The sequence below is a fragment of the Peromyscus leucopus genome, chromosome 4, assembly GCF_004664715.2.
Source record: "Peromyscus leucopus breed LL Stock chromosome 4, UCI_PerLeu_2.1, whole genome shotgun sequence".
NCBI lineage: Eukaryota > Metazoa > Chordata > Mammalia > Rodentia > Cricetidae > Peromyscus > Peromyscus leucopus.
The window spans coordinates 65743785-65765395 of NC_051066.1; the positions used below are offsets into that span (position 1 = coordinate 65743785).

The window sequence follows — 21611 nt, forward strand, 5'->3', positions numbered from 1 at the left end:
TATCACACAAGGAGTTATCCATTCTCTAGTATTATGAAACAGCATGACTATAGTATTAGAGATCTGTCTCTTTAGCCTGTGTATGTCTATCCTCAAGACATTGGTAATAGTAAAAGGTAAGTTTTGCTCTGAGTTAGTTTTACATCTCACCTTGCTCTGTCTTTCCCATAACACTGTAAAACAAGGGCCATTGGTGTGTTTAATAGACTGAAACCCTGCACCCATTTTTCTCTGACTATACTATTCTGTTCTCTAGGTATCAGTTTCTACAATCATTTTATACACACAACCAAAGAGGTGCTACTAGCTCATCCTCACTGGCTCTTTCCCAAACTTTTGGTCACAGATGTCATAGTCACAGGAGAGAGAACAGGCTATATTGATTTAGATGCCATCTTGGCTAAACAAGTTAATTCTAGACCACTGGGAGCTGAGAGGTCAGAGCATCCCTAACTTCTTGCAAATATATATAATGTACTAAATGTTTCCTGAATGTGCACATGGAAATTCTGGTAAGGACAGAGTCTGAGTATTCCTGGTCTAAAGATCACATAAGAATAAGAAGTCACAGAATTTGGAGTTTACAACTCATTTGGGTCCAGAGTTTCAAGAATCAATGAAGGTGTCCTTGGGCTGTGTGTGCGGGCTTACTTAGAAAAAGGCTCAAAATAGCCAACTTGAGCACCTGCTACTCCAAGGAAACATACATGCAGGACTGATCTCAAAGTTTTCAATCCCTAACTTTTCTGTGTTCATGTTCTTTACTATTTGGGAGATTTTTGTATTAGCTGAGATCTAAGATTCAGTGTTATTATATATTTTACCTAGTCACTCATGAAGATGCATAGAAAGGTAGCTTAGAGAAAGATTTTCTACGATGGTTGAGTTGTTTTGTCCCATCAACTTTTTGAAATCTGATACTTTGAAACTGACTTTAATTTTTTTAATTTTCTAAATTGGAATGCTTGTCCTCACATTCACAGGATTGTACAAACATTGAGGGCAAAAGAAATCTGACCCACAACTTAGTTTTATTTACAAATACGTTGTTAGACACTGATGAAAATAAATATATTTAAAGGAAAATGGATATGCTTGTGAGGAAGCAGCTAGTAAAGGAGCAGTAAATAGTAACTCCATGGGAACTGATCTCTGCAAATAAACTGACTTGCTTTGGAATGAACCTGTTGACCACAAACATTTAGTGAGGTAAGTACAACCTGTGCTTTCCTTATGAATGGTCTTTGTTTTCTTTTTTGAAATAGTGTCTCTTTATGTGAGCCAGACAGCACTTGAACTCACATCCTCAAGCCTCAGTTTCTGTAGGACTCAGATTACAAATGTGAACCTATCTGGGTTTGTTTGTTTGTTTGTTTTTCTGAGTAATATAATGAGTTCAGACGAGATAGATTTAAACATGTGTTTTTAGTGCTTTAAAGTTGGTCATGATAGTGACTAAATCACCTAATCAACTAAGAAAAGATCACTCTGGATACTATGGGTTCAAACCTGATAGCAAAATAAGAATTTTTATCAAATTATTTTATTGACTGTAAAGACAATACAATCCTTTTGTACAAAACTCAGATCAGAATTTTTCTATTGACACAAAAACTGTCCTAATCCCCACAATTTAGGCATGCATTATTAGTATTTGGTATGCTTTTCCTGAAATAATTTTCTGTGGATATGTAGCTTTTGAGAGAGTATGAGCTATTTTATAATCTGTGTTCCCACTAAATGTTAGATTCTTTCAAAATCATTAATTCTACTTGTAAACGATAATGTCTACCTGATATTTTATAGCTCTTACTCCTTCAATTGTTCTTCCTTGTGTAGACATTAAAGTTCTTTCTTTTTCACTATAATGAAGGTGTGCTCTGAAGTACCTGCAAGCATAATTCTGTCCTTATTTCTATTGAGTACACATATAAGAAGTACCAGACTAAGGTTATAACCGATGATACATCCCTCATTCTATGGAATCCCATCTCAGAAGTTATCAACACCTGTTTCTCAACCCTGGGTAATGCAAGTCTAAGAAATCTTTGTCAGTTTACTGCTTTAAATATTTCACTGTTTCTTGAATTGCATTTGTGACTTGTGAGATAAAGCAATATTTTAAATATCAGATGCCTTTTCTGAGAACTATTTTCATACTGTTTCTCTTATCTTTATAATGGTGCAAGTGACCATTTAAATTTGTTTTAAAAACTATTTTGAAATAACAGTCATAGTGCTTGTTGTAAATATTTCCAGTATTTTCTAATATCTTTATATAAGTGAGTTCACCATTTTTACCTCTATCTCCTATTATTATTGTATTTCCACTTAAAGTCCTCTTCTCTAATTATATGTTGTGAGTATATCTGTGTTTACATATATGTGAATATGTGTATATGTAAAGACAGATAGGTAGGTAGATAGATAGATAGATAGATAGATAGATAGATAGATAGATAGATAGAGATATTTTTCTGTTTTTCATATTATCTATGTTTTACTTTTCCCTTCTGATTTTTTTGTGGTAGCACTGAGGAAAATACTCAGTTATGAAAGTTTTCTGCCCCATTACTGAAAATCTCCTGGAAACAACGTGTGAGTTTTTTACTGTTTTAAATGTCCTTGAAAGATAATGTCCTCTTGTCACTAAACCATATTTATTTTCTTGTTGGATTCGCCTGAGTTCATTAGTTTGCTTATATTTTTAAAGTACCAAAAATATTATGTATCTTTATATTTTTTCTATGGCTAAATGCATTTATTTCTGCATTTAACCATTTTCTGAATATATTTAGTAGTTATTTTCTCATTTATTGAGTTGGGTTTTCCATTTATCTTCTGATTAATACTAAGATATATTTTGAGACTACAAATAATAATGTGTATTTTTTGTTTACTGTTTTCCTCTTTTATCAAAAATCTCCAGTATGTGGAAAAGCACGTGTTTGGGGGATAAGGAGGTGGCTCAGTGGGCAAAGCACTGTTGCACAAGCATGGAAGGACCTGAGTGTGGATCCCTAACACCATGTACAACCTGGACATGGCAGCACCTGTTTGAAACCCCAGCACAGGGAGAGTGAAGAACAGTAAGGGCCTGCCAGTCTAGCCAATCAGTGAGTTATAGGACCAGTGAGGAGGACATATCTCAAACAATAAGATGGAGGGCAATTGAAGACACCTGATGTCAACCTCTGTTCTCCTGGTTCACAGACATACATATATGCAAGCACACACACCAATAGAAACATATACATACAACACACACAAAAAAAGATTTAAAGTTTGATATATGTGATAAAGATATTTATTAATGCCTCCATATAATTTGTTATTTCCCCTATGTTATAAATGATAAGTTTTAGCAGCATAATTGGTGGAAGCAAAATAGTTCATCTAACTCTAAAGAACACGTTCTGCTTTTTGCTTCTTTAGATCAAATAGAAATTTTGCTGTAGTAAATCTTTCTTAAACTGTATTTTTATGTATAAAATGCCCCAGAAATCTAAACATGACTAAAGTTCTGAAATAATGAGTTCTAAAGTTTCAATTAACTTTAGATGAAATATTACATCACATAGTGTTGTGTGTTATGTCCACTACAGGCTTTGTCCAAGGTGTTTTGAATAAGGTCATGTGTGTCTGTGTGTGTGTGTCCAGGTATGAGAGAGAAGAGGGCGATGTACTCATTATATGACCAGTAATACTGTCCAATTTTAAGAAATTTTAAAACTGGGTTTTGCTACTTGATATACCCATCTGTGTTACAGTGAAGATATATAAAAGAAATTGCTTGCTTATTCAATATTTGTCAGCCACAATTTCAATCATCTTGCTATTCACAGATGATTCATGAAGCAAATGAACAATGTGACAGAATTCATTCTACTTGGCCTGACACAGAACCCGGATGTGCAGAAACTCTTGTTTGTCATATTCACACTTATCTACTCTCTTACCCTCCTTGGCAATCTACTCATTATTGTAACTGTCATCTCTAGTCCAGCACTGGATCCCCCATGTATTTTTTCCTGTCCTTCCTATCTTTTGTAGATGGCTGCTGCTCTTCCACCATGACCCCAAAAATGATATTTGACTTACTTGCTGAAAAGAAATCCATTTCTTTCTATGGTTGCATGACTCAGATCTTTGCAGAACATTTCTTTGGTGGAGTTGAGATCATGCTGCTCACAGCCATGGCCTATGACCGCTATGTAGCCATCTGCAAGCCCCTACACTACATGATCACAATGAACAGGAGAGTGTGTGGCTTCCTGGTTTCCATGGCCTGGGCTGGGGGATTTCTCCATGCTCTAATTCAAATTCTTTTTATGATCTGGTTGCCCTTCTGCGGCCCAAATATCATTGACCATTTCATCTGTGACCTTTTCCCTCTCTTAAAACTCTCCTGCACTGACAACCATGTCTTCGGACTCTTTGTGGCTGCCAACAGTGGGTTAATGTGTATGCTAATCTTTTCTATTCTTCTCACTTCCTATGTCCTCATCCTTTGCTCTCTAAAAACTCATAGCACTGAAGAACAGAGAAAGGCTCTCTCCACCTGTGCCTCCCATATTACAGTAGTCATCCTATTCTTTGTACCCTGCATATTCGTTTACCTTCGGCCCATGGTCATCTTCCCCATTGACAAAGCTGTGGCTGTGTTCTACACTGTGATAACACCCATGTTAAACCCTTTAATCTACACCCTCAGGAACACAGAGGTGAAAACTGCCATGAGGAAACTCTGGAACCAACGAAAAGCTAGAGAAAGATTCCCATGAATTGAGAGGACATAAATAAATGTGATTCCTTATTTTAACAAGTATGATTCGTGTAAAAGATACTACTATTGAAATCAGGCTATGTGAGTGTATTTCATTCTCCTTGTCTTCTAGAATCTGTACGAAATTCTCTTTTATAAACATTCATATTTTGCTAAAGGTGACTGAAAGGTCTTCTACTTAAAACCTTTTGAGCAATGAAAATCTAAATCTTTGGGCAAAACTCACTCCAAAATTTATATGGCCACACTGCCCAGCTCCAGGAGCAATGTTGACATTTTAATCTTGCTGATTTCAGAATAAATGATTTTCTTTGATTAAAGCCAAGGAGTGGTATAAATTTCTTCCACATATAACCAACAGAAAAATCTAGACAACTCAGGTAGAAGGTGTTTTCTGGAGATTTGTGTGTCTGTGTGAAAAAACTCTTCTGCATGCTTTCCTTGCAGATACCTTTATATGAGCAAAAGTACCTGATACAAAAAAAAAAATGGATATCTGAGTAAATCAGAAAGAAATTCTAAACACTTAGTCTGCATATGGAATTTTAGATCAATAATATGGAGAATAATTTGAGACATAAACAAATTTTTAAGGAGAAATAAACATTGATTGCCTGCCTCTCTTCATCTAGGGATAGGGCCGTGTGAAATTATCCCCATCTGTGTTGGCATGTCCCCTGGGCATGTCCCCCAACCAACCCTCCAAGCCACAAAGCCATGCACTAACCAAAATTCCAGTGCCAGAGCTTAGAAAATCTCATCTCAAGTTATTGGTTTCAGGAATACAAGAGTCTCCCAAAACAATACAGGCTCTTGCCACTGTCTTTGGTTGCCTCCCAGAATTTGAAGGTAAGGTCTTATTGCTAAAGATACTACACATTTCAGACATAGGACTTAGAAATTAAACTGACCAAGAAGGCTCCTCCTTGAAGACTGGCTTTCATGGCATTGGAAGGTGCTATGTATGCTGCCAATTGAGACAAGAAATTGGTAATGCTACCCATCTGTAAAGTCTATGAACCAGTTCAATGACTGGATCAGCAAGATTTCTATAATGGTGCAATGGTAGCACTTTTATCTTGGAAGTAACCAACAGTTGTCTAATTGGATGTAAGGCCTGCTCAGTAGGAGAGAATTAATGCCTGGTTCTATAAAGCAAAACAATTTCCTGTGGCTGGAGCTGTCATTGATCAGAGAGGAGAACCTACTACTGCCATTTCCCCAAATGAATATAATTTCTAAATGCATTTTAAATACTCACCCTTATATTCAAAGATAAGTATGGATCTCATTCCTCTTCTTTTGTAGCTTATAGAGATTATCACAGAGATTTGCAAGTAGTCAAAATGCAGATTATATGTGTCTGCTCATGGAAAATCATGGAAGAGGAGGTAGAAGATTATAAGACTCAGAGGCCCAGGGCTCCTGTTGCTGAATAGTGTGCCCCAAATGGTGATGGGGAAAATGCATCATGGAATCTCAACAATGTGGCTGTTTGAACAAAACCTGCATGCTGACATAAACAGTTAGTGTGCCAACATAAACAGGGGAAATCTCACACGGTGGTCGATGGCTGCGGAAAGATAGAGGATCAGTTTCCTCCAGGGATGAACGCCTACACAGGTTGCCCAATCCCAAGTAGTGAACTCTGAACACATGAACATACAAACAGCAGTAAACATATTCAGTGTGTTGTATAGTCATGTGTTCATATAGACACATATATACACACACGTATACACATGTGAAAATAATAACTAAGAGATCATGAATTTTGAAGGGAGGAGCCATCAGGACAGTTTGAGGAGTGAGAGAGGAGTGAGGGTGATGTAGACACAGTACTCGTGTACAAAGTTCTCCAAGGAAAATTTTATAAAGTAAGACGATTTTCTTGATAATCTTGGAAATGCTAGTTCACATTTGATGTCATAATTTCACAGTTAATTACTAGTGTATATTTATGTAATTTTGCTCAATTTTACTTTATATTTTAAATAAAGGGGATAAGAAATTGCTTAAATGCATTAGTGTGATGTGTTATGTTGAACCAGAAAAAGGCTCTGTTTGAATTTGGCTTTATAAGGATTGGTATTATCTATTCCACAGTATTTGAGGACTCAGACAATTGCCAAAATTCTATGTGATCCTATTCTGGTCTTAATATCTATATTTTTTTAAAAAAAACTGAAGTTAGTAGATGCAATTATTAGTCAGGAGTAAGCTGTGTTTTGCTGTAGTTACATAATGTACAGATACATTTTTGAATTCTCAGTTTAACACATAACAGTTTCATTTCTTGCTCACTCACTACTGGAGGAGTGGTCTTGAGGGAAGACATTCTCCACATGGTTACTTTCAAACCCAGGTTGTTTTCCCTAAAGACTCTTCCAACTCAACGCATTAGCTTCTAGCCTTGCTACACCAGGGAAAGGAGATCCAGGAAAGAGTATATGGCTGCTAAATGTTTAAACCTGCAATTGACATAACTTCTGCAAAAAAAGTATTACCTAAAACAACTGGGCTGGAAAAGGAGGTAGCAACATATTGATATTTTGTAACTGGTGATATTCAATGTAGGGATAGGCGTAAATAAGGAGTCACTTTTCTTAATTTGGTCTTTATGATGGCAGTAATGAAATTGCTAAGATTCAGAAGATTTCTATCTTGGCTGTGATCTGTCTTTTCTTTTTCCCCCTAAGTCTGATTATATTTTTTATTTAAAATTGTTTTGAGAATTTCATGCAATGAGTACTACATTTACATCATTTCTACCCTCCCCCTCTGCTTCAGCTTCCTCTTGTGGCTATCCTCAAACCCTTCCCCACTTGACATCATTACCTCTTCTTACACACACACACACACACACACACACACACACATGCACGCACGTGCACGCACACGCATGTGCACATGCACTTACATGTATACATGCAGCACACACGCATACACATATATGACCTACTGAGTCATTTTAGTGTTGCATATATGCACATGTGTTTAGAGCTGAGCACTAGGGATTGGATAACAGCAGGGAACCTGTTCCTGGAGAAAACCAATTCTTCTGTCAGCAGCCACTGATTGCCTGTAGTCGCAGAAGAGGGAACATAAAAATGTAAGAGCCAATGGACCAGGATGCTTGCTGGTTCTTCTAGACACAATAGGGAAGCTGCACCCATGAAAAATCCGAACAAGATGATTGTCTAACCAAGACCCTCCTAATGAAAATGTGGTATAATGCCATGAATAGGAATATTTATATATATACACACACACATAACACATATATTCATCCTAGGACCACCCTACCTGCCTATGGTTACAATACTCAAAGTGAGGTGCTGTGGGATGCTCTATATGCTGTGAATGTGTTGCTCTGATTGGTTGATAAATAAAATGCTGATTGGCCAGTAGCCAGGCAGGAAGTATAGGAGGGGGAAAACAGACAAGGAGAATTCTGGGAACAGGAAGGCTGAGTAAGGAGACGCTAGGCCTTCATCCAGAGAGCAGCATGTAATGGCACATAGGTAAAGCCGCGGAAAATGTGGTGACATATAGATTAACAAAAATGGGCTGAGCTTAAATGTCAGAGCTAATCAGTGGTAGGCCTGAGCTAATGGCGGAGCAGTTTAATTAATATAAACCTCTGTATGTTTACTTGGGTCTGAATGGCTGTGGGAACCATGAAGCCACTAGGCGGGAACACAGAAAAACGCTCAGTTACAGTGAGCTGGGATCTTTCACATCAATCATTAAACAAGAAAATGACTCACAGACTTGCCACAGCCCATTCTATTAGAGGGAATTCCTCAGTTGAGAATTCCTTTTCTAAGTGATGCTAGTTTATATTAGGTTAACAGAAACTACCCAGCACAATGTTCCTTAGTGTTCTAGTTTGTTTTATTATGCCTCGTAAGTGAGTTTTAAAGTATTCTTTCTCATTATTTTGTAGAAGAGATTGAGAAATATTAGTACTACTTTAAGTGTTTGAGAGAATTATCTATGAAGTCATCTGGTTTTTTTTTTTATATAGCACATTTTATTAATGTTTCTCTATCAAAAGAAAAAACCAAACTCAGGCACATACTTCAACAGAGATGAACCTCAAAGCCATTACACTAAGTACCTTTACCAGAGAGAGTTTGTACATGAAGCCTTTACCCAGAAGGTGTTCTATATGAAGCTTGAGGCTAGAACACTCTCCTGGCATGTGCAAGGCCCTGAATTCAATTCCTGATACCCTAAAAAGACATGTTTGTGAAAGATCAGATACTGTACTATGCAACCGGTGGAAGTTAGCTAGAGAAGTAAAATTTATGAGAAAGAAAATAGTGCTTGCCAGAACTTAGAAGAAAGTATTAACAAAAACTTAGAAAAAAGAATGATAAGTAGCCTTCATGATTAAGGAATATAGTCTGGAAAGACAAAATTTTTACTAGTTATTGATGAGGAAACTGGTTTACAATAATGTGAATATGCTTAATGCCATTGTCTTAGGACATAATTGCTGTAAAGAGACACCAAGACCATGGCAACTCTTATAAAGGAAAACCTTTAATTGGGCTGGCTTACAGTACAGAGGTTTAGTCGACTATTGCTGTAGCTAGAAGCACGGCAGCATGCAGGCACATATGATACTAAAAAGAGGTAGCAGAGAGTTCTACATCTGGATCCCCTGATAGCATGAAGAGAGTAAGACAACGGACCTGGCTTGAGCATCTGAAACCTCAAACCCGACCTCCCCCAGTGATATACTTCCTCCAACAGGGCCACATCTCCAATAAGGCCATACTGCCTAAGAGTGCCACTCCCTCTGGGGACCTATGGTGGCCATTTTTATTCAAACTACCACAGACACTTACCTGAACTTTACATTTACATTTGTTAAATACAGAGAGGCTTATGACTAAGAATTGTGGTCAACAAAGTCAACAAATATTGACTATTAACAATAGAGATGGAAGATTTGCTTTTCTTTGCTGGCCCTCAAATTCAGGTATATGTTAACCTTGTTTAAATGGAAAGACTGATTACATCAATAGAAAAATGATTACATGTGAAATTTCAGCTAGTTTGACATCACCTCAGAAGCTGCTGGAATCTCCTTGGTAAAGTGATTCTATTCGCTAACTGTGTATATTTATACACTAGTCCTTGGCTATGTGTGAATTTCTCAATACCTACTTATTGAGAATATGGCACCTAACTCTCACAATCAGTTTTCTTTCTGGAGTAGAGATTTAGAAAAAAATGCATGTTCAACAGTTACCCAAGACATTGTGTGATGTAGGCAATCACACCAAAGAAAAATGGTGTCTCTGACTTTTTAATTCCTATCTCCAGTCTATGGTAGGTAATGGTCCTGCATCATCCCTTTGACTAAACATGCCATTAATGAAAATGTCACCATCTCTAATGCTGAAAACTGTCATTTCAAGCTTTAAGGGACCATATCCTTCAAACTAGTCATATTTTTAGTGAGAAATCTATTCTCTGAATTGTAAACTATACCTGAAACCATTCTGTGTACTGGGCCAACATCAACAAAGTTACAATTAGAAAAAAAGAAGTTTTTATAAAATTTTAATAAAGGAGTTTTCAAAGTTATAGCACACAGGTTTTATCCTAAACTTCAGTGTACACACCTATTTAATCCCAACCCAAATGCATTCCTAAAATAGATCACTGCTAAAGAAGTTTACAGGTACCAAGTGGGAGTATGCAGAAGACCATGACTACTGTCTTGGCAAAGATTTCAACAGAAACAATTATCAATCCTTTGGGTACTTGAGAGTCCAAAGCATTATCAGAGCCTATATTCTTTCTGAAAGTCTATTTAAACAGTTGTTCAGAATCAAGGGAGAAGAAATCACAAATCATTGGTTTGTGTAGAGATGTAGTAACAAGATTTGTTTCAGAGTCACTGCTTGGTCTCAGTGAGTTTCTACAGAGGTAAGTTAACTAGAAACAAGTTAGGAATGAAAGAAATTCTTTCTGCGCAACTTTCCTGGGCTGATAGGAAGCAAAGCAGGTGCCCAGAGTGAAAGTGAAAACCAGGTCCAAACAAGCTTTTCTATTCACTACACATTTTATAGGGAAATAGACAAATATTTTCTGCTTTGAGATGTTAGTTTTTGTTTTGAGTGCTTTTAACTTAAAGTATATTTCTGTATATAGAAAAATATATATGGCTATAAATATATTTCAGGAAAGCATCAGAGTGCAAAGAAATTAAGCCCTAGAATCATCAAACTTTCCTGGCTAAAATAGCTCATTTCAGAATAAATTGTGACAATGGGAATGAAAAAACTGGAAACAATCACACTGCAGAACTGTCTAAAGAGACGTCAGCTCACAGAGTCTGTGGAAAGCTGTGCTGCATGTGCCCAGAGGGGAAGAAACAGTAACTGCACTAAACTACAGACAGAGATGTCTCTACACTCAACTACACCCAGGTCAGTGAAACTACATTGTTTCTTGAAATACTTTAAGTGGATTCACTTGATTTGGACAGTTTATCCTCATTGAAGTAGACCTTGTAATCTTATAGTGGACTCAAAGTGTAATGTTTTGCTAAAAAAAAAAAAAATGAATGTGTGAGACACAATAACATTAAATAATTTGTAGGAATTCCCAAGTCAGGTGATATTGGGAATGACTGAAGTCACTTTTAAAATGCTATGTCCAGTAGTCTGAAGTCTTGTTTGTAACAGCTTCATTGAAGTTAGAACTTTAAGTTAAATACATTGAGAATGATTAATCATATAGTTCCCATATTCAGGTCTAATGAATAAAAGGGAAATATGCAGGGACTAAGCCACCCTAAAAACCTGTGGGGCGTTTACCCACCACCCCCACAGCTTCCCAGAGTTTTCTTGAGTGCGAGCAGCAGGAAATATTAGATAGAAGGATTTATAGCGAGAATCTGCGGAGATAAAAGATAGAAAATAAAGGATAGCCTCGAGAGGGCCTGAACTATTCCAACGGCCCGGACTGTCTCTGGTCAGGGTTTTTATAGAGACGCCAAGGGTGGAGCAAAGACTCCTCCCCAGCACAGCCAAGTGCAGACATCTCAGACACTGCACTCAGGCCGTGGTCCTGATCATCCTCTATTCGGACCTGCTGGGTAAAGCACGAGAACCCCAGAACGGGCTCCAAAAAACCAAATTCATTTCTCCTCACTTGTATTGTAACTAGGGGTCTTGAAGCTGACTCTACCTTGAATTTGGATGTTATTGTAAGGAAATTATGTTGCTTAGGGTTTTTTTGCAGGTGTTGTGGAAAGGGGAAGAAAGGGGAAGAGAAAGAATAAAACCTCTCCTCTTTTGTAAAAACACTGATGTGCTAGTGAAAGTCCACATGGACATAAATTGGAAGAAAACATTTTTGTATACCATCAACATTTGTACCAGTTGTCAGTGAAAACTATAAATTCTTCTATTTTGATTGGCTGTATACCAAAAATAGAAAGTATATTTTCTTAGCCAGCCCTCTAATAGGTGGCCTCACCTCATATAATTCCATTTACAGTGAGTGCCCAGGAGAATTTTACCTAACCCTGAACATAATCCTAAAAGAGGAAAAATAGTTCAAAATCTGGGAAAATTTATAAAATGTTGTAAGGACTTAGAAGGACTTTGGAGACTTCACATAAACACATCCAAAGATACAAAAAATGGATCAAGCTGGGTGGTGGTGGTGCACGCCTTTAATCCCAGCACTCAGGAGCCAGAGACAAGCAGATCTATGTGAGTTTGAGGCCAGCCTGGTCTACAGAGCAAGATCCATGAAAGGCAAAAAGCTACACATAGAAACCCTGTCTTGAAAAACCAAAAAAACGGGGAGCAGGGGGGGTTCATAAAAGAAGGGGCGTGGGAAATCTGGCATAAAAGCTGCTGTTCTTGAATTAATTATACTCAATGAGCTGTAAAAAAAAAAAAGTTATTTTGTCATCCAGAAAGTAAGTAACTCTCCCTATAGTTCTGTCTCTGTCCCTGGGTTCATGCGCATCATATGATACAGAGGAATCATACACACAGAACACAGGATCTTTACATCCAGCAAGGCTTCAGGCTTTAGTTCTTTAGTGTAGCAATGAATTTCATGCACACTGTGTTCATAGACACTTAACGTGCACATTCATGCACAAATGTAATTTCAAATGAATTAAAATCCATGATATTTTCCACACAAGAAACAAAAAACAATAAAAGAAAGCCAAGTTTGAGATTGTTCCCAGGATTTTAAAAAAGGGGAGTTGACAGTTAACCTTCAGCCAACAACCTTAATAAGTCTTTTCTTTGTCTTGGTATTATACTAAAGTATTACTACTAAGCTAACCCACTTCTCATCTTCAAAATTATCTGCAAAGTGATCTTAAGTGCAGAAGTAAAATTGTAGCTTTTTATTTCATCAATTACAACAATGAGATGACGAAGTATTTTAGTTTAGAATTTAAAATATTACCACTTGGACATCCTATTTTTATTTTTCAGATGAGCATATGCATACAACTTGAACTAAATGAAGGGAAAGGATGAACAATGTCACAGAATTCATCCTCCTGGGCTTGACTCAAGACCCAGATCTGCAGAAACTCTTATTTATCATGTGCTCAATAGTGTATTTGCTCACCCTGGCAGGTAACATGCTCATCTCAGTTACCATCTTCATCAGCCCAGTCCTCGCTACTCCCATGTACTTTTTTCTGTCCTCCTTGTCCATCACAGATGGTTTCTACTCTTCTTCCATAGCACCCAAAATGATCTATGACTTGATCTCTGAGAAGAGCAGCATATCCTTCAATGGCTGCATGACTCAGCTTTTTGCTGAACATTTTTTTGGTGCAGCTGAAATCATCTTGCTGGTTTCCATGGCCTATGATCGCTACATAGCCATCTGCAAGCCTTTGCACTACATGACCATCATGAGCAGACCTGTCTGTGTATTTCTTGTGGGGGCTGCTATAGTCCTGGGATTCATCCATGGAGGAATACAGATTTTATTTATGGCCCAGTTACCTTTCTGTGGCCCAAATATCATTGACCATTTTATGTGTGATTTAATACCACTCCTGGAGCTGGCCTGCACTGACACTCACACTCTAGGACCACTGATTGCTGCCAACAGTGGGTCACTGTGTTTACTCATTTTCTCTATGCTGGTTGCTTCCTATGTGGTCATCCTTCACTCCCTGAGGAATCACAGTTCAGAAGGGCGTCGCAAAGCCCTGTCTACCTGTGCATCTCATGTCACTGTTGTTGTCTTATTCTTTGTACCTTGTTCATACCTGTACTTAAGGCCTATGACCTCCTTCCCCACTGACAAAGCTGTGACTGTGTTTTGCACTCTGGTGACACCTATGTTGAACCCTCTAATCTATACCCTCAGAAATGAGGAGGTCAAAAAAGTTATGAAGAAGCTCTGGGGTCAAATGTGGAAAGCTGGTGATGCATAAACCTGGTGATTTGTGTTTTTAAAAACAATGTCTGGTGCTGTTTCATGGACACTTGTTCTCCTTTTTAAATGGTTAAAATTATGATAGTGAATTCTATCCTATCTGCACCAAATTTTCTTTTTTTATTTTGTTGTTCTTCTCTTTTACAATACATCTCTACTGCAGTCTCCCTTCCCTCCGCTCCTCCCTGTTCCCACCACCTCTCCTCTCCCCCAGATCTGCTGTTCCTCCATTTTCTAATTTTATTTGAATAGTAATTATATCTCTGAATGGAGTACAGTGTGGAGATGCATATATATATATATATATATATATATATATATATATATATATATGATAAATACGGCTCTCACTTCTCATCAGATAATTTCTTTTTGCAGCAAATGAAGGCTACTACAGAGATCCACACCTAATGAAAATTCAGAGAATAAGTGACCAAGGGATGGCCTGCCCAAATAGTGCATCTTAAATGCAGTCCCTATATGTAAATCTCAGGGAACATTTCAAAACACAGGACAAGAACATTGCGAAGGCCAGAGGACTAGGATGCCTACTGTAAGATAATGATGACTAGACATAGTAGAGATGGCACACCCATGGAGTCTCAACATGTGTGATTGCTGCTGTAACATACTGCATTTTCTTATGTATCCCTTCTTCCACTGACAGAAATATCAATTCACGTTAGGAGTATATAAGAAGGCTGGACTGACATTAAGGCTCAGAAGGAACAGTCACAGCCCACAGTGTTTTTTAGAACTCCCACAGTACTCAATTTCTGTAAAATAAGAAAAACAAATATCATGTAAAATCCATTTGAACAATTCTCATCATTAGTATAATGCATTCATAAAGCATAAACTTTAATATTATTGTTAGGAGAATATTTATGAAGAGGAAAGAACCAAGTACTGGTACAGTTCTATTATTGTAGGTGTGAAATAGGCCAACACTAATATGCTTGGTACCTTACATGCTCAGCACTACAGGTTGTATTTTAAATGAGGCTACATTTTAAAAGAAAGAAAGAAAGACAACTCTATATGAAAGTAGTATAGAAGGTGGGATAAGTCTTCAAGAAATTATTCACCAAATATATTTCATAGCTTCCTAAGTTAAAGAGGTTTCCAAATGTTCTACTAAAGCAGTAGGAAAAAAATCTCACTTAACAAAACCACACAGAGAGAACATTTCTACTTCATTTTTCACACACACACACACACACACAAACCCACCCCATTCAGAAGTTCTTCTATGCTATGTCTTCAAATATGAAATTATCTGTTTAAAATAAAAGATTTCAGGCTGTGCAGATTGCTCCCTGGGCACAGTGCTTGCCATGAGAACCTGAATTTGGATCCCCAATTTCCATAAAAGCCAAGCATGGCAGAAACCATCTGTGACCCAGTGTTGGAGGAAGGAGAAGGTGGATTCCAGGGCTTGCAAGCCAACATTCTGCCTATTAGTGAACTCCAGGATCGGTGAGAGACCCTATCTCACAAAATAAGTTGGGAAATAATTGAGTAAGTCACCCAACAGTGATACACACACACACACACACACACACACACACACACACACAGAGTAAAATTATTTTTGAAGAATTGAGAAAATTGGCTTGAGTGAATGAAAATATGGTTGATAGTTGATAAAGCCTGGACCAAATAGGCCTTACATGCCATCTTATCTCTGGCACTAATTAGTGCTATGAATGCATGTCAGCTGCTTCTCTCTGTACCTGCTTCATCTTTCCCAATTCTTCAGCAAAAGGAAGTGTATTTACATATATACTTAAATAGCAAGAAATAAATTATTCACACTGAAGTAGTGTATCAATTAAAATTGTGAAATTGCTCAAACTGTGGATAAGCTTCAGGGATGTCAGCAGAGGATAATGCATGCTGGGGCTGCCACTCCTAAGAGAAGAATCTTAGCACACAACTACTGTCCTGCACTAGCCATTCACGAGGCCTGTACAGGTTCAAGCCAGATGGGATCCCAGCACAGAGAAGAAGTGGACATGAGCTCTCATCTCTAATCAAAAAGCTATCTGCATTAACTACTTCTTGCAAAGGAAACATCAGTTTTCTCCAATGGAATTTCACTGGGTATATAAACCACACTTAAGGTAGGCTCCATGCCACCAGCTCTAGATGCCCAACACAAAGAATTCAGTGGTATTTCTTAGAATTTTTTTTTGTCTCATATTGCTTTGGGAATTTTTTTTTTATCTTACTCATCTTTTGCTAGTATATTATGGTTTCTGATTTTGTGTTCTTATGGGTGTGTGTGTGTGTATGTGTATGTATGTGTTATGCTTTTTCAATTTTTTTTAATTTCTAGTTGTTTGCTTTTCTTATTTACCAGTTTGTTTGAGAGAGAGAGAGAGAGAGAGAGAGAGAGAGAGAGAGAGAGAGAGAGAGAGAGAGAGAGAGAAGGCATAAATTGGATAGGTGGGGATGTAGAGAGGATCTGGTTGATGGGGGAAGGGAAACAGTGATCAGAACATATTATATGAAAAGTTTTTTTTCTTTTTTGTTAATTTTTATTGATTCTCTGTGGGTTTCACACCGTGCATTCTGATCCCATTTATCTTCCTGTCCCCTCACATCTGCATTCTGCCCTTGCAGTCTCTTCCCAAAAAACTACAACACCAAATTTAAAAGAAGAGCCAAAACCAAACCAAATAAAAACAAAAAAGAAGAATCTTGTCGTGAACAATTGTAGTGTAGCCCATTGGGTCACACAGTTCACCCTTTAGTCCATTCACCTTTACTTGCAAGTGTTCGTTGTCACGAGTCATTGGTCTGGCTCTGAGCCTCTGGCTTCTGCCGCACCACCATGGACATCCTGCTGTTGTCCTGCGACATGGAGATCCTGCTGTTTTGGATTTGTAGGTTCATCCTCTTCACGTGCTCCAACAGTTCACAGATTCGGTGATGTTGGGGTGACCCAATTCATAGCCCTGCTTGTGGGACTGGGTGGTAGCTGGGTTGGTCAGTTCACTAGCTTTCCCTCATCATCATCACCCAAATAAGCTCCCTAGCACTGCCTCAGCTAGCTCACCCAATTCAGCCTACAGCAAGGAGCGAGCCTAGTCAGTTCTCCTGCTCTGAGGTCCTCAGATCCGGTCCCCCCCACTCACACCCCCAGGACCAGCTCTACTGTTTTGCCCAGGCAAAGATGAAGGACCCTCTCTCCAGATTGTTGGAGAGGGCATACGAAGTGGGATGGGATCAGATCTCGTGCTCTCACACTCTCAGGGCTGGCTTACCTGCACACCAACAACAGGGTCAGCTCTACTGTGCTGCCCAGAAGGGAAGCAGAGGCTGCTTGCTTTCTCATGTGCTGCAGCCAATGAGGGTCAGGGCTAGCTATCTCTTATGACCTCAGGGCCAGCTCTATCATGTGCAGTGGTAATGGGTGAGGCGGGGGGGGGGGGGGGGGGGGGAACCTTTCCCTCATCCGTGCCATCATGTGGTAGATGAGGGGGAATGGAGTCTACTCTCCTGCTCTCATACCCTCAGGGTCGGCTCACCTACATCTCCAACCACAGGATCAGCTCTAGGGTGCTTACTAGGTGAGGTGCACGCCTATGGTGAGAAGCGGGTCCATCTTTCCCAAGTATGAGGATGAACTCTCCCCTGAGGAGTAGGGCCAGCTCGCCTGCTGCAATATCCATCAAGGAACAGAAACAGCTATCCAGGGCCAGTGAAGAGTGGGGCTGGCTCAGCACAGCATGGCTCCAATGACCCTGTGCTAACATAGGCCATGGACATTGCCACAGACCCTAGCTGCTGCAGGACTACCGACCCAAACATGGCCCTCGGTAGTGAACCATGCCCAGACATCTCTGTGGCTCCAGATAGCATCATCAATCACTCAGATCAGCATGGCCCCAGGCACAGCATGGTCCTCAGACACATACATTGTCCAAAGTGGTCAACCAGACCAGGGTCATCCACATGGCCTTCAGTGACAAAAGGAGCCCAGGACATCAACTCAGACCCTGGCTGCTATAGCGCCATGGACCCAAATGTGGCCCTCTATAGCAGCCCTGGCCCAGACTACACCATGACCCCAGATGACAGCACAGACCACTCAGATCAGGATGTCCCTAATGGCAGCATATCCCTCAGATGCCCTCATGGCCACAGATTTCAGCCCTGAACCTGGGCATCTTTGTGATCTTTTGTGGCAACATGGACCACCAAATACAGACCTTGGCTGTGGTAGGACCATGGACCCAGACATGGCCCTAGGCAGCAGTCCAGGCCAGGATGTCACCATGGTCTCAGGTGGCCACACTTGGACATCAACAGGTTGCAGATGGCTGACCAAACCACAGCCCCCCGCATGGCCCCCACTGATGACAGGAGCCACAGACATCAGCACAGGCCCCCTCAGTTTATCCAGGGCCACAGATATCAACACAGATCAAGTCCTGGCCCTTGGCCATAGGCCAGGCCCTGGCATCTCCCTAGACTTTGGTGGCCAGCTGGCCATTCATATCAGCCCATTCATATCAGCTCATTCCTCACCACCCTTATCTCCAGATCCACCTCTCTCCCCAGCCCACAAATCATTCCACCTCTCCCTCTCTCCATTTCCCCACCCTATACACTCTCATTACAATGGTGCCCACAAGCCCATGCCAGGGCTTTTGATTGGGTCACAGGTGGCGCTTGGTTGAGTACTGCCCACTCCAAGGGATGGCACGGAGCTGTTGCCTTTCCTCTCTCCAATGCCCCGGCCTAGAGACCTCAGGTAGTACTTGGTATGATGGTACCTGATCCCCAGGTGCCAGATGTGCTGGGCAGACAGTTGATTGTGACCCCCACAAGCCCAAAAGTCTAGGGGGTGCCATCTGTTTCCATCACCAATTCAGGCCCAAAAAAATATTTTCAGAAAAAGTAAAATTAAAAAGCTGCTGCTGTGAAGATATTTTCTGCAAATTAAAACATTCCTTCCTGGAGGAGTGCTCCTTAAGACTTGGGAAATAAAACTTATAAGGCTCAGAAAGTAAACAAAATCAGTGTCAGGAAGTTCTTAAGTTCTACAGACAGACATCACTTCAGGAAAACTCCTCTCCAAGTGGCTGAGCCACCTGCAAGACATTTGAGGAGCTCCACACATCAGTTTGCATGAGTCATCACCAGTGCTGAGGTGGGCTTTTCAGTGACACAGTTAGTTGTCTTTGAGTCAACACTGTTTCATATAACCCAATAAACCAATTGGCACACCAGGCTGAACTTGATGGAACTGTTCTGTTGGTAGAAGTAGTGCTCTGTCTGGGTTGACCAGATGTTTACCCAAGTCTCCCCAGAAAAAGTCACACAACAACATATATATATATATATATATATATATATATATATGTGTGTGTGTGTGTGTGTGTGTGTGTGTGTGTGTGTGTGTGTGTGTGTGTTTGGGAAACTATATTTCCCTAAATATATATAAATATATAAAAATATATAAATATATATATATATATATATTTAGGGAAATATAGTTTCCCAAACCATATTCTGTGACTTTTGGTTTCTTTGTTCTTATTTCAGTTTTTGAGACAGGATGTGGCTGTGTGACTTCCACTGGCCTCAGACTCATTATTTATTTTCCTGCCTCCACTCATGAATGCTGGATTACAGTCATGCACCAGTACAAACAGTGACATATCATTGTTTAACCTACCTTTTCACTCAATAGTAAGTTTTCCAGCTCAATCTCTATTGATGAATACAGATTTGATTTAATTTTATTTTACTCTTTGCAAAGTATCTTATATCTGCTATATATTAATAAAGGCACACATTGCTTATTTACCTACTTTACTACAAAACAGTTAAATGGTGAATGTATTTGTACATGTTCACATTATGATGAGCTTTTCTAAATCAATACCTGTAATTACATCAAATGATTTAATTTGGGGATTCTAAAAAACATATTTTTGCCTTTATTTCTTGACAGTTTCATACACTGGTTTACAGTCCACCATCCTTGCCGGAATTTGTTGTCTCTTATTTTCATTTTTATAATGTTTATTAATTCTTTGAAAACTTTATACAGCATGTATTGCTCATATTCTCCACAGCTCCTCCGAGGTCTGCCCCCTAGTTACTTACCCATTAAGCTTTGTGTCCTTTTTTTGTTTTCCTATCAATTCCAATTTGTGCTTCCTAACTATCTTTGGATGTGTGGCTTTTCTTTGGAGTATGATTGATTTACCAGAGGCTACATGCTTAAAGAAAGCTGATGCTCCTTCCTCCAGCAGCTAAAAATTGCCAATAGTTCCCCTGCTAGAGATGCTATTTCATGCCTAGCTCTCCTCTTGCTGATATTTGGTCTCTCTTGTTTACATAAGCCTTTTGCATGCTTTCAAAGCTGCTGTGAATCTGTATGTGCAACTGCCATTCTGTTTCCAGAAGATGCTATTTTCCTTTTTTATTTTTTTATTTAATACTTTTATAAAATATTTTTCAACAAAATGAATGGTGTTAGCTTGGCAAGGCTATGGGATACATTTTTAACATAACAAAATAAAATATAAGAAAAAACAAAATCCATACCATCAAAGTTAGACAGGGAAAACAAACAGAAGGAAAAGAGCCCCAAGTGAAGGCAAAACAATCAGAGACCCACTCATTCACACATTCAGAAGTCCATAAAAATACTAAACTAAAATATATGCAGAGGACCTGGTGCAGACCCGGGCAGGCCCTGTGCTTGCTGCCTCAGTCTCTATGAGTTCATATGAGTTTTGTTCAGTTGATTCAGAGGGCCTTGTTCTCCTGGTGTCCTTCATCACCTCTGGCTCTTACACTCTTTCTGCCTCCTCTGGTGTTCCCTACGCTCTGAGGGGAGGGATTTGATGGAGACACCTCATTTAGATCTGTGTGCTTCAAAGTCTCTCATTCTCTCTGTGCTGAATGTCTGGTTGTGGGTTTCTGCATTTGTTCACATCTGCTGTAGGAGGAAGCCTCTCTGATGATGGTTTAGCAAGACACTCATCTATGAGTATAACAGAATATCATTAGAAGTCATTTTATTGTTGCCTGTTTTTTAAGACCAGTATTATTTGGTTAACCCTACATCTCAGGGCCATCTAGTCTCTGGTTGTTGGTCACTCAAGCAGTGTCAGGTATGGGATTCATCTTGTAGAGTGGGCTTAAGCCAAATCAAACATGATCAGTTACTCCCACAAGCTTTATGCCACCATTACCCTAGCATATTTTGAAGGCAGCACAGACTGTAGATCAAAGGTTTTGTGGCGGACTTGGTGTTCACATTTCACTTTCGGAAGCCTGCAAAGTACCTTCCCACACAAAAGATACTAGAACATGGGGTGAAGGTTCTCTATAGCAACCA

General features: G+C 39.3%; 2 protein-coding genes across 2 annotated transcripts; both read left to right on the plus strand.

The window, feature by feature from the left end:
• The first annotated feature begins 3852 nt into the window (after positions 1-3852).
• On the plus strand, positions 3853-4784 carry LOC114685903 (olfactory receptor 4C5-like). Its single transcript, XM_028860545.1, is given in 2 exon segments — positions 3853-4006; positions 4009-4784. Coding segments are annotated over 2 exon segments (930 nt in total).
• Positions 4785-13316: 8532 nt separating this feature from the next.
• On the plus strand, positions 13317-14240 carry LOC114685902 (olfactory receptor 4C45-like). The gene has a single exon (XM_028860544.1). The coding sequence runs from the start codon at positions 13320-13322 to the stop codon at positions 14238-14240; it is 921 nt and encodes a 306-aa protein (XP_028716377.1). The 5' UTR covers positions 13317-13319.
• The last annotated feature ends 7371 nt before the right edge of the window (positions 14241-21611 follow it).

What these genes read in the sequence shown, in the direction of transcription:
- LOC114685902 (XM_028860544.1), top strand. Translation starts at nt 13,320, where the DNA reads ATGAACAATGTCACAGAATTCATCCTCCTGGGCTTGACTCAAGACCCA.